At 41.5% G+C, this 13,030-nt stretch overlaps 1 protein-coding gene across 2 annotated transcripts in view; it reads right to left on the bottom strand.

The window, feature by feature from the left end:
• The window catches only part of kif13ba (kinesin family member 13Ba), a 37,625-nt gene extending 33,909 nt beyond the window's left edge, over positions 1-3,716 (bottom strand). For both annotated transcript variants that reach the window (XM_068576820.1, XM_068576830.1), the window contains exons 1-2: positions 3,607-3,716; positions 3,006-3,373 (exon numbers count right to left, since the gene is read on the bottom strand). In XM_068576820.1, the coding sequence (XP_068432921.1) occupies positions 3,006-3,075 (70 nt within the window). In that variant the 5' untranslated portion in view covers positions 3,076-3,373; positions 3,607-3,716. The remainder of the gene's footprint in view (positions 1-3,005; positions 3,374-3,606) is intronic.
• Between the last annotated feature and the right edge of the window lie 9,314 nt (positions 3,717-13,030).

The following is a 13,030-nucleotide window of genomic DNA, read 5'->3' as shown; positions in this document are numbered from 1 at the left end:
GCTGTCAAGGATTCTACAGAGCAGCAAAAAAAAAAGCAGGGCGAGCCAACAGAGACTAAGTGACAAAAAGACAGTGACAGCAAAAGAAAAAGAGACAACAGAGACTGAAACAGAGATGCTGAACTTTCCCTCTTCCCCCACTGGTGCTGCTGCTGCTGCCTACATTACCCATGTGCCCCTACTGCTGTGGCTTCACTTCCTGCTAACCCAGAGGGGAAAGTTTGATGCGATGCGGTGGTGATGAGGATAAATGTACCCATTGTTATCGAGCCTCTCCTTGCTCTGCCGGCGGCTCCCACTTTCCACGTCTCCCCGGTCCTTCCACCGGTGCGGAGGGTTTTGGCACCGCGGCCTCGGCATCGGCCAGGAAGCTGATTGGCCCCGGTGTTGCCGTTGCTACGCCTGGAAGGCCACCGCCATGGGAACATGGGGCATTACGCAACCTTAGCAAATATTCATTCAGACTCACTCCCTTCCTGCCTTTGTCCAGCTCGCCTGTTAAAGCACCTCTCCTCCTCGACCTGGGCTACACAGGGACAGTGCCCTCGAGGTTAAAGAAGCCGACTTATTAATTCACGGGTCTGAATCGCTGCACCAGCTGGGGAAATGCGCGTGCCCTCCCATAACAACTACTACTGCTGCTGCTGCTGCTGCGTCCTGAAGCAAATGTATGGCAGGAGAGAACAGGGCAGGAGCTGTACCTGAACCAAGCAGCTCAAAGAATGTGGAGAGGCCTGGAAAGCAAACGACGTGGAGCTCAGCAATCAAACGGGTACCACTGGAAACTTGGCACTTGCTGGTTCCAAAAACCTTTACCGCTGCCTTCAGTAAGCCATCAATTTGCCTGCTTGTTCACCAAAATCATAATTAGCCTTCTCTTGCTGAGCAATGGAAGACATGTGCAGGCATTTGTTGCCACTGAACGAAATAGGCTTTGCCTGCTTGAAATTAGGCACCAGGGAAGTTGGAAATACAGCAACTGGGAACGCAAGTAGCCTCTCTTAAAAACGTGGCTGCACCCAGGAGAAATTTGGACTTGTCTACTTTCGACTGGATTTTATTTAGTGCTTGAATCTCGGTCGTTTCTAAATAACCAAAAAACATAATAAGGATTTTGTGTTTTATCGTCAATTTTTCACCTGTACTTGACTAAGCAAGTTCACACGTTTAGCGGAGAGTGGACATGGTCATACAAACTGGGAAGTGGTCAAGAACATAACTCCTCCCATTAAAAATGCATGAGATGTGGACAAAATGTGAGATGTGGACAAAGCATTACAGTTACTCCCCATCTCTTTCTGAATCTAACCATAGCTGATGTGAATTCCACCATAATCAACCTGTGACCTCTACGCCTTGCTCTCGCTGTTTTGTGAAGTAAACGTACACGTTTGTCTTCCAAAAACTGGGAATACGTAAGATTTATGCGCCCGCAATACAAATATCCAACCCTGCAATGTTATGACTGAAATAACAACACAATCGGAACTGCTGAGTTTCTCTAGATTAGAGTTCAGGGTAGATGCTTGCTTGTGAGAACAGTGTGGTGATCCACTGCCTTGGTCTTGTGACCGACTTCTCCAGCTCACGGAGGAGAGGGAGAGAGGGGAGAAAGAGAACGAGAGGGGGGGGATGCACGTGATTCATTCGGCCAGTTGTCGGTCAACCACTCTGCCTCAGCAGCTCTGCTCCTCCTCCTACTTCTTTCATGGGACACATGGTCTCCCACGGCCAAAAAAACAAAACACGACTTGGCAATCGGCCAGGAATAAAAAGTCATCCGTCCTTTGCGGTGAGCTGCGTTGAAAATTTGCAATATAATTGACCGGAGCATTTGCACACAGATTTGTGCAACACTGAGCCTTTGTTACCCTGGGGGCCTTTCTTAAATTAGGCACGAAGATGTGACAATACGTAGACAGAAGAACACAGCAGCCCAGGTAAAATTTACAGACTGAAGATACGAGCACGTTCGCCAAAAGTTAGTGAGGCAGAGATGACGGGAGAAAGAGAAGAGCCTCTGTCCAGAAATATATTATAATATACATTATATTATTATTATTATATTATTTATCACTGGCAACTTCATTTGTAGTAAAAGATACTTTGTAACCAATGATACTGCTGAGAAGAGCTTTTTTTCCTTTCTGACATATTGCTGTTGCCCACGTTAAATGTTCTGGCAGCAAGTGACAGATGAAGTCAAGAGGCGTCTGGATGTCATCCAGCGAAGAAGCCAAAGCGCTTGGACTTTTTAACAGTAGATCTCACACAGCAGCTCAGCTTTAAATCTAGCTGGATGGCAGGCAGCCATGAGGGTAGCCCTATGGCAGCACTGTACACACATGTGCCATCCAGACCACAGCTTTGTTTTCAATAAATCTGCAGGAGCTCATTTCACTAATGGGTGGGTGATTTCTGACTGGCATCCCATTGCCAGGAAATTAAGAGAGAGTGGAGGGGGGTGCTTAAGACGAGCCAGTCTCCTCTTATTGTTCGTTTACAGTTAACCTGTGGTTGTTTAAGCCTCACATAAACCTGAGATTATCGATGTGCAATCGTGTTCACCTGATTTCGGTGCATTCCTATTAATATATATATAATCCCTCATATTTAAACACGCTGACAAGTGTAATACTTGTTTTTTTACACTTGTCACCTTCACATAGCACTTGCATTCCACCTTAATATACTGGTATCTGTGCACTTTATTTAAACTTTGACTGTATATTCTACTGTAGATGTAATTGTACATAGTCATGATCCTATTGATTGCACTCTGTTTATACTTAAATGCTTTTTCTTAAATGTTATGCACCTCCGCCAGGACAATTCCTTGTATGTGAAAACATACATTGCACTAAATGGCTACGATTCTAATTAGTATGACACATTAAAATGCACTGTACAATCTCAAAGTATGAATAACATAATGGATTATGTTAACCCTGAAATTCGGGAGTAAAAAAAAATAAAAGACAGTCTTCGTTTTGAGAGTAACTCACCTCTCCTGTTCATGGGTCGGACACGGACAGCCACCTTGACGTTGGCGTCGTCCAGGCTGGGCTCCCCCATGCTGACTGCTTGGCCGGGCAGGGGAGGTAGCGCTGGTCCCAAATAAATCAGCTCTTCGGCCAAACAAGCATCCAAAAGCTTGGAAATGTCACGCTAGCCGGACTGTCAGCCAGCTAGCTTCGCTCAGCTTTGCTCCATAGACCAGGCATGTCCACGGGGGAGCGGAGAAAAAACACACACACAAAAAAGCCAGGACAAAATCCCGCAGGAAGCCAGCCGCCTCCGCCGCTGCCGCCGTTTATCTTCTTCTTCTTCTGCTCATATTCCAGGCTAATTTAAATCCACAGAGGCGTGGACGCTGAAAGGAAAAGGAGAAATGGAAATTAGGTGCGGTGTTAAATCAGCTGGTGGATGTGACCGAGCAAACGTATGCTATCTGAAGAAGAAGGAGAAAAAAAAAACGGGCTAGCCTGCTAATTTGCCAGGCAAACTGAAGGGTAGCAGCGGCAGGAAAGGAAGAAAGTTTGGGATATTTCCTTCCATTTGACCACATAACATCCCCGGAAACTACCCCGCCTTTGAGCTACAAACCTTGGTGGATTCATCCCGGAGGTGACACCGCTAATCTACGCGTATAACGGGGGAGAGAGATCGCCAGAGGAGCGCCTGGCGATGATCTACTTCTTCCCAACGGAATCCACTACGTCCTCCCTCCGCGTCGAGCTAGAGGCTGCGAGCAGCGCGCGCTCTTCCGCCAGAATGTCGCCCCTTCAAAGTAAAAGCTCGTCAGTTAAACTCGTCTGTCAAACTCCGGTTGTCAGTAGGATACGCATTAATTCCGCTTTAAAAATGTACCGCCAACTGGGAATATAGTTTAACGTTTTGCGAAGGAACCCTATTAACATCGGGATTAAAAGAAAGCGACAGTGCAATTAACGTTAGTTAAACCCCCCCTTACGTTACCGCACACTGCCTCCCCTAACGTTAACCTCTCCCACTCGGGGTGCCGTTCATTTATATAACACGGTTTACAACAGGAGCACCTGTTTACGTTGATTTATTCGTGTACTTTTTACGACAGTGTACGTTGAACATGTTTCACATTTACGTCCTTCTATTATTACGTGTGGTTCATTTTAGGTTTGCAGAGAGGGAGAACCAGTTTTCCACCGGGAGACGTTATTAGCTCACGTGCACCAAGCCGGTAACCGTTAACGTCAAGCTAGCGAGCAGCTAAAAAAAATGCAGGTCAAGCTCGGCAATTCAGTAATTCCCTCACAGTTCCACACGCTTTCCGGGAGAACCGGACTGAATAACAACCCTAAATAACCTTCTTTTGGATAAAATATGGGGTGGAAAAACGTGCCTGTTACCAGATGTGTTGAAGCCCCCAGTTAGTCACGCGACACTTCCGCTTGTCCGCCGTCAACGTAAACACGGCATGGCGTCACACTTCCACGATGCATTTCAAAATAAATCGCTTGAGTCTCGGCACATTACTTAACGTTTCAGTGATATGCGGTTCAGTTTCGTCGCATTCCACCTCACACAAGTCGACAGTAAAACGGTCTTCTGCCATTTTACCTGCTGTCAACTCAGCTAGTAAAAGACTAAGATAAAATAATATAATCCTTTATTCGTCCCACAGTGGGGAATTTGCAGGATTACAGCGGCAGTGCACACAAAATCAAGTAATTTAAATAAACAATAATAATAAAAAGAGCAAAGAAGAAAGCAATACCAATATTAAATATATAGACAGTATAGTAATTATATAAAAGGTAATTAAATGTATTTATATTGCTCCAGTTGAATGTAATTAAAGAGGCCAAAGTGTTTTGTAGTCTGCTGCAAGCTCAGTTTGATATGCAGCCTGACAGCAGCAGGGAGGAAGGTACAATACAATTGAATACGTACATATTAGTGTTAAGATTAGGTTAACATGATCATTTGCACAATATACCACATGCAAAGCTCCTAATGATTCACTAAGATACGCAATTAATCATCTGTATATATATGTGTGTATATATATATATGTATATATATGTATATATATGTATATATATGTGTATATATATGTATATATATATATGTATATATATATATATATATATATGTATATGTATATATATATTACATTTTACATATTATATATAAAATGTTATAATCAGCTATTATCCTGAAAAACAAGTACCGGAAGTAGTGACACATCCTTCGACGAAACAAAGGATTCTTGTTCATTTCAATTACAGGCCTATAAGATAAGGTTGCTGACCCCTGCTGAGCACATTTGGTACCACGTGACAATATTACAATTAAACAATGAGGCGCAACGTTGCCTGATATTAGGCTTTATCTCTTGGGGGAGTTGTTACATGTTTGGGCTGTTTCTAAGAAACTAAAGCCAGGAGTAATCAAATATTTAAAGACTCAAGACGCCACTCAAACCCCCACCTTATCCACCTTATCCATGTCGTCTGCTTCCACTGTAAAAGTGTGTTGATGTGAAGCCAGATATAGGTGGCTATATTAAGCTTAAAATATGAGGGAAAAGGATGATGAGGGGCCTTCAAAATTGTAATATATGGTACGAAATAATAATTAAGCCCCACTTTAGTATTAATATACTTACAAGTAATTACCAAACCTTCTCCCAAATTGTTATAAGATCATTTTAAATAAATTGCCACAGACTTACTTTTTGTATTCTTTAAAAGGAAATGGGACCTTTAGATATTCCTGTCTCAAACAAAATGTGTCATCATTTGATCATTAGGACATAAAAACTGTGTAGGGTTTGTATTTTATAAACAGGAGTTAATTGTGATTGAACTTTGGGGCATTCATTTCTTATTTCCTGTTCAGTATCTCATATTGGACGACAAATATGTAAACAAGACCAATATGGTTACTATGGATTGCAGTTAAAGAGTCTTCGTAACAGGATATAGTAATTACTTGTGATGTGAACTACGGAGTGAAATCCAGTTTAAACCAATCTGCTTGTGGAAAAAAAGAATATTTCTCAATTTGAGTGAGAGCTTCTCAATCATAGCACAGGGGTCAAAGGTCACATAGAGAGTTTGGTGTGTTGTTTACATTTTAAAAAAAACCAGGGCCTCTAAACAGGTACCAGTTTAAGATTGTTTATTGCTGGGATCTGAAGACTGGAGCAGTTGAAACCCCTAGAGGGCACTATGCTGCTGGATACTATGGAGAACAACTGTCTGTTTAAAAAAAATAAAGGAAAGAAAAACCACGCCTTGGTGTAGAGTGGCAGTAGTGATAATGTAATGGAAATGGTGACTGGAAGGAGAGAGAGTATTGAGCTCTCGTCCGTCGTCACATTGCTGAGAGCGTAGGCAGAGGGGAGGAAAATGCAGACAGGGATTGGTACCCAACCTCCTTTTCCAGGAAACACACACACACACACACACACACACACACACACACACACACACACACACAGTCTGCTGTAAATGCTCATGTTTTACAGCTGCCACTTTTTTTCGACGGGTGTGGCTCCCAGTGATGATGTACTGCTATACAAGTATTGGTTGGAAAGAAGTGCATTGGTCAGCTATAACATTTCCTCAAAAGATTGCAATTTGGGAATTAAAAGGAACATTAAGGTGCATGTGTATTTGAAAACGCAATTCACACACTCATTCAACATTGTGACCAATTCAAGTTGTTTTGCAACTATGGTTCATTGTGAGATTAGGGAAACAGTCTGTCGTGTTTCTAGGAATTTTCTCCCATGACGTACTTATGGAGAAACAAATAAGACAATTAAGAGAAAAGAGCTTAATATTGTCTGGCTTTTGGCATCAAGGTCATCTGGTACACAAGATGCAGAAGGATGAGAAGATATAAGAATGCACAAAATCTTTATCAGAATAAAAAAAAAGCACAAATCACAGTGCATGTGATCCACAAGAATAAATTCATTTTTCTGTTTCGGTCAATGTCAATTTTCTTAGTTGTATGAAAAGTATCATCTTTGGAGAAAACAATTTAATTAGTTAAAATAAGCTTGAACTCTTAAAATTGTCATGTATCACCTTTTATCTAAATAGTTACTTCTACTTTCTGGCTACAATATATTGTTAGGAACCAATCCATTTGAAAAATGTAAAATTCAGAGAGAGAAAATCACATTTAAATTGCACGTTGAGCCTATTTTTAAATGCTTGTGTGGCAACTAAGTGTTAGTGGATTGAAGAATCGTTTAAAGAGGGCAGGAGGAGGTAGAGACCAGCAGCAGCGATGCAAACAAAGACCTCCAGCTCCAGGTGTTCCCATTTAGCATTAACGACCCCTGCCATCTGGAAAACGGGTCAAGAAGGCAGAAGTCGTCATGATATGTAGTCGGCTCACAAAGTATTCAGACCCCTTTGATTTCTCCACACTCGATCCATTGAGATTTTTTTTTTTTTACTCGGTCGACAGAGAGAGTTGCTCGGACTCAATGGGAATTTTGAGATCTTTTATACGCAGCCTTTCGATAGGTAGACTCCAAACCAGTTAAGACACGTCTCAAGGACAATCGAAGCCAACAGGATGCACCTGATCACAATCTGGAGCCACAGCAAAGACTCTTTTATGAATTATAGAGTTCAGTTGTTTTTTTTTTACAAAGTTTTCACTTGTCAATGTGAGCTATTGAGTGTAGCTTAATGAGGGGATTTTTGTTGTTGCATTTTATAGATTTAAAATTAAATTTACAACACAATTAAGTGTGCTAAAATGAAAGGCGGTCTGAACACTGTCTGAAGTTTTGCACTGTACCTTCAAACCACATTTAAATCATGCAGTAAAAGCATGCAGTACAGTGCAGCAGTGCTACGGTGTGTATAGCTCACACATAAAGCCACTGCGGGGACGCCTCGACAGTTTTATAACAAAGCATTCTGCCTGTGACCCTCAGAGGGCTCCATATAGATTACAGAGTTGTACTCCTGAAAAGGAATTGGAAAGTCATGTCTATATATATAAAGCTCACATTATAAGGCCTTGTTCATCCAAAATAGACAAAATGTTGACAATAGTTCTTAGGAAAAAGAGCTATTCCTTATTGTTATTCAAGATTCCAGATGTTTTCACTGTCATATAACAGACAGCTATTCTATACAATGAAAAGCTTATTTTGCTCGGTCCTCCTAACACAGAATTACAATAAACTCAAGGTAAAAAATAAGGCACAAAATATAAAAGATATAACAGTATTGCACAAAAATATAATAGTATTGCTATGAATAAATATGATCCAAAAAAAATATGATAATAGTATTGCTCATTACATCTTTATACATTATACATACTACAACATTGCAATTTGTCGGAAAGTTCACGTGTTGATGATACTCTTCATGTTGCGATGGTTGAAATCGTTGAAATCTTGTTATGAAATTATATTATCATTGTTCCACCATAAAGTTTTGAGGGGCGATAAGTTGGGTATAAAGCATAACTTCCAGGCATGCAGGGATTGCTGATGAAACTCGGATAAAGAAACCGGAGGTTTGTTAGATGGGTAATTACATTTCAAAACCAAAGAGAGACCGCCATTTTCCTTCAAAGAAATGTAGTGGGGCATGAAGAACACAAAGAGTTTGTGTTTTTCCTGGCGTTTCTTGAGCCAATTAATTGCAAAAGTGTCTAAAGTATACGGATGAAATGTAAAAGCTCTCTTCTGCATTACTGTTAGAAGATACAGCCTTTCTAAATTGGTGAGTTTTATGTCGGGGAACAACTCTCTCCCCCTCTACCTCCCAACGCTGACGTACAGTGCTACGTTAGTGCTGAAAGGAAGTTAATAAGGGGACATCAAACAATTACAGACTCGCACCACTCCTCTTATACGTAGACAAACTGGAAATAGCAGATTTAAACAGAAGGGAGAGGGGGAGGGGGGCGAAGTACACAGAAGCAACGGATGCCACAGCTGTCACCATGACACATTGTAAGTGACTGCATAAGAAGAAGAAAAAACTAGTTATGCCCTACAGGTCTGTTTACTTTATTTCAAGCTGGTTAATTCAAAGTAAATGTTTGCGCCCCACAACCTGAAGGGCTTAGATTGATGAAGACTCCCAAGGGGTTTTCCTAAGTAAAGGGCAGGGGCTTTGAAGTATATTAATGACACTACTGGTCATATTATTTGATTTCAGGCAGCATCTTCCACTTGGGGTTTAAGCAGCGAGGAAGCAATGACTGCAGGAGGTGTGGCTTTGTGCATGCAGCCTGAATACATCTATTGAGAGCAATTTTAGCATTAGTAAAAGAAATAATTATAAACTGCACAAACATAAGATCTTGGTTGTAAAACCATGAGAAAACCTCTACAGAAGCAGACAAAAGGGAAACCATGGAGTGACAGTAGAGGAGAAATATAGTACACTGTTCACGACACTGATATTCTGAGGAACCTATAAAAATAATGATAGTTTCTCAGATCATAAAATCAATTCTACAATTATACCAAAGCTGTGGAGGAGGGAAATATCTGGTTAGGTCATGCTGGGGTCTACAGCAATGCAATTGTAGTTGTGTGTGTTTTCGGCTCAATGAAAAGAGTTAAGGGTGACTGAGGAGTCAATAGATAATAAAACAACATACTTGGTAAAGAGATTTAGCCAACCAGTTTATGTTATTTTGCTGTTGTTCCAGTGTAGGTAATGTTTCTCTTAATAATATATATATATATATATATATATATATATATATATATATATATATATATATATATATATATATATATACATATATAAATATATTCACTTTTACTCAGTAAGAAGTATGCACACAGTTGGCTGATATAAAATCTTTAATGCTCATTGCATGAGATTTGTTTGTGTGGGAAGGCTGTTGGAAATCTGTCTAAATAAATCTTTCTTTTTTGTATTTCTGTCTGAATATTTGTTTCACTTTGTGTGTGTGTGTGTGTGTTTGTGCGTGTGTGCGTGCATGTGTGTGTGAGTGTGTGTCTTTGTGTGTGTGTGTGGGGTAATGTGAGTGATAAGAGCGGAGGGGAAGGTCTGACTCCTTATCTGCTCCTTTGCAAAGATGACTCGATTGCAGTAATTGTTCCGGCCACTAATCGGACCAAAGCAGGAGATGATGTGTGCGTATGTGTGCGTGTGTGTATATATATATATATATGCTTTGTGTGTGATGATTAGCTGAAAAATGGGTGTCGAGAATTCTCAGCATTATCTCAGCTGGGCTTCAGACCAGCATGCACAACAGGTAGTTTCATTTGGGCAACCTGATTGGTTGCAGCTGGAGTCCATAATTCTTGTTTTATGCATGTGTGTGTGCTTTTTGTACGTTTGTGTACGTTTGTGTGTGATATCGCTGATAATCCCTCTTCCAGATGCATTGTTATGATCCTAAGCTTTTCATTAAAGGCCCGTGGTCTATTTTTCCCTATTTTTTTTTTATTTTTTTAACCATCAACGTTCCACAGAATGTTTTTGGTGTTTTCCATTATTCCCAAACATTTATATATTAAAGAGATATATAAATTGTTCCCACAGTGGAGAGATTAACCAGCTTTTCTTGTGTCTTGGTCAGTCTGCAGCTGACAGCAGTCGCAGCAGGTTACAGGAGCCGGAACGTGATTGGAGGGCCGCTCGGTTGAATTCCCGAAATGCCCAGGGGAAATCCAGGCGGGTGGAAGACATAATTGAGTGACGCTACCCTCCAGCGGTGTGCAGTGCACACACAAACACACTGTTGCGGTGGGTTGTTGTTTTTTTGATAATGATGTCTGCTACTGCAAAACTACTTTTTAGCTGTAAGGTTATAACCTCTATCACTGGCTCAAAGTTAAAAACACGGCTGTGTGAGACTTACAGTACCTTCGGGAAATTGATATTGTCAGTCAGGTGACTTGTTCATCCCTATTCTATCCAGGGTAGGACAGTCAACTGTTGTAAAGTGCAGTTCAAAATTCAATATTTAACTGGTCGGTAAAATACTAAAGGACATTTTAAGGTTTCGGTGTAGAACTGACATTCCCATTAAGATCAACGTAGCATGATAGCCGGTGTGGCAGCCATTTTTATGTGTTCCCTTGCTATTGAGACCACAGGCTTATCTACATATTAACTAATCCGATTTACGAAAAGGGTTTACAGTTACGACTAAAATGAGCAGTGGAGTAGTAACTTTGCGAAGCGTAGAGAGACATTCGACAAGCTAACTAGTCAGCTAACAGGCAGGTGCCTAGTTAGCTAGCTTGTTGCCGCTCTACCTCACTCCCTGCCGCTCTGGAGAAGAACAAGCTATAAATGGCAGCCCTCCGCCTCCCCGAAGCTGCCTCTGCTCTCTTCCCCGGCAAGCTGTGACAACACTCAACTGACGTGTGTTGTCGCTATGGCAGCTAGCAACCATCGTCATTTAGTCTTTTCGGACCAGTCAAATGACCACTGGCCACGGTTCAATGTCCGTTCGACTCCTATTCTATTTCTGTGGTCCAAGCTGGAGAACATCATGATGTTTGACATCTGGACATGATCTGAGTGCAGTCCACCTGAAAATTCAGTCACGACCTGAGCGATGTGATGTCATCTCGTCCATTACTCGAGGCAAAGCAATGCAGCCGACCTCCCACATCTACCAAACTTGAAGCAGCAGCCGACCAAATCCTAATGGGATCTCAAATGGTTGCTTGATATAATTGTCTTTATTGCCAATTGCCTCAGTGTAGGCCATGGCGAGGGTTAGGGGTGCAGTTAGTGTTGGATGTGTGCAGAGGTGGAGGGGGCTGGGAGGGGGCAAATATGCGGCTAAAAGCAAAGCCCTGCTCGGGAGACAGTGGAGATTGGTCTTTATGGCCTTGGTGGCGGAGGTCCATGCCAGAATATTGCCGTCCATTACAGCAGGCTCTTTAAGGTTAATGACTTTAGCAGCTTTATGGCCATGCGCTCATTACTTAGACAGGCCAATATAATCAGCAGCCTCACTGGTGACCATCAACAAGCTAACTGGTATGTTGGAAAAAAAAAATGATACCCAGGGTTTTCCCTGTGCAGCCTTTGGGATATACTCTGTCGTGTGTAGACAGAAACTACTGACACCATGCACAGTAGACTTGAGGAACAGGCTCTCCATGAGTTTTGATGATTGCAGTCGTAGATTTTCTTTCCAACTAATGTCACACTTAAAAAAACAACAACAACCTCAGGCACATACACTGACAAAATTGGAAATGTTGTTCAAATGTCTTGCATCGCATTTGTGCGTTGATCTGTGCATGATGACACTCAGCAGCAGCAGCAACATCGACTATTCCCGCATCGACTTATCAGCTTGGTGCTTCCTGGATCCTGCGGTGATCAATAAGAAGCTTCAGGAGTTTGTTTGAGTTCATCTCAAGCACCAACCACTGACAGGGTTATTTTAAACCCAGAGGTTTGTGATACACAGTGTTCTAAAAGCTGGGCATGTGGCTTGTGATGGCCTGGGTGAAATGTGAATTACATTTCATTTGACGCTTCTCTTATGCCACTTTCCACTCTGTATCCGCCTCTAACTACTGATTTCCTTCAATATGTATATTTTCAATTCCCAAAGGCATTTTAAGTAATAATGTGCATACTGGTCAATGTAACGCCCACAATAAAGTTTTTTTTCCAGGGGAAAAATACAAAGAGTACATTTTTGACATCCCAGTTGGGTTTGATTACAAGTATAACATATTTGAAACTTGCAACTTAGCTATAGAGCAAAGTGTTAATTTGCATGTCCTTGTTACTAGGGCTTGCAAATGAACGCTTTACTAGGGCCTAGTATGTCCAAATAGCTCATTATTTTCTCTTGGCTGTTCTGTTTGCATGTTCAACATTGCACACCATTATTAAAGAGAACAAATAAGGCTTCCTGAGTTCAGCTTGCAAACGATCAGTTTAAAGAAGAAGTTTACACACAAGAAGTAAACGGTGCAACACAGAGAATGAGCTACGACCACCTTCTCCGATTTTGTGGCTCTGTCAGCTCAAAGCTT

Source organism: Clinocottus analis, unplaced genomic scaffold (assembly GCF_023055335.1).
Source record: "Clinocottus analis isolate CAN_PGR_092001 unplaced genomic scaffold, fCliAna1.0.p SCAF_1, whole genome shotgun sequence".
NCBI lineage: Eukaryota > Metazoa > Chordata > Actinopteri > Perciformes > Cottidae > Clinocottus > Clinocottus analis.
The sequence above is the reverse complement of the archived record's forward strand: the minus strand, read 5'-3'. Positions and strand labels throughout refer to the sequence as shown.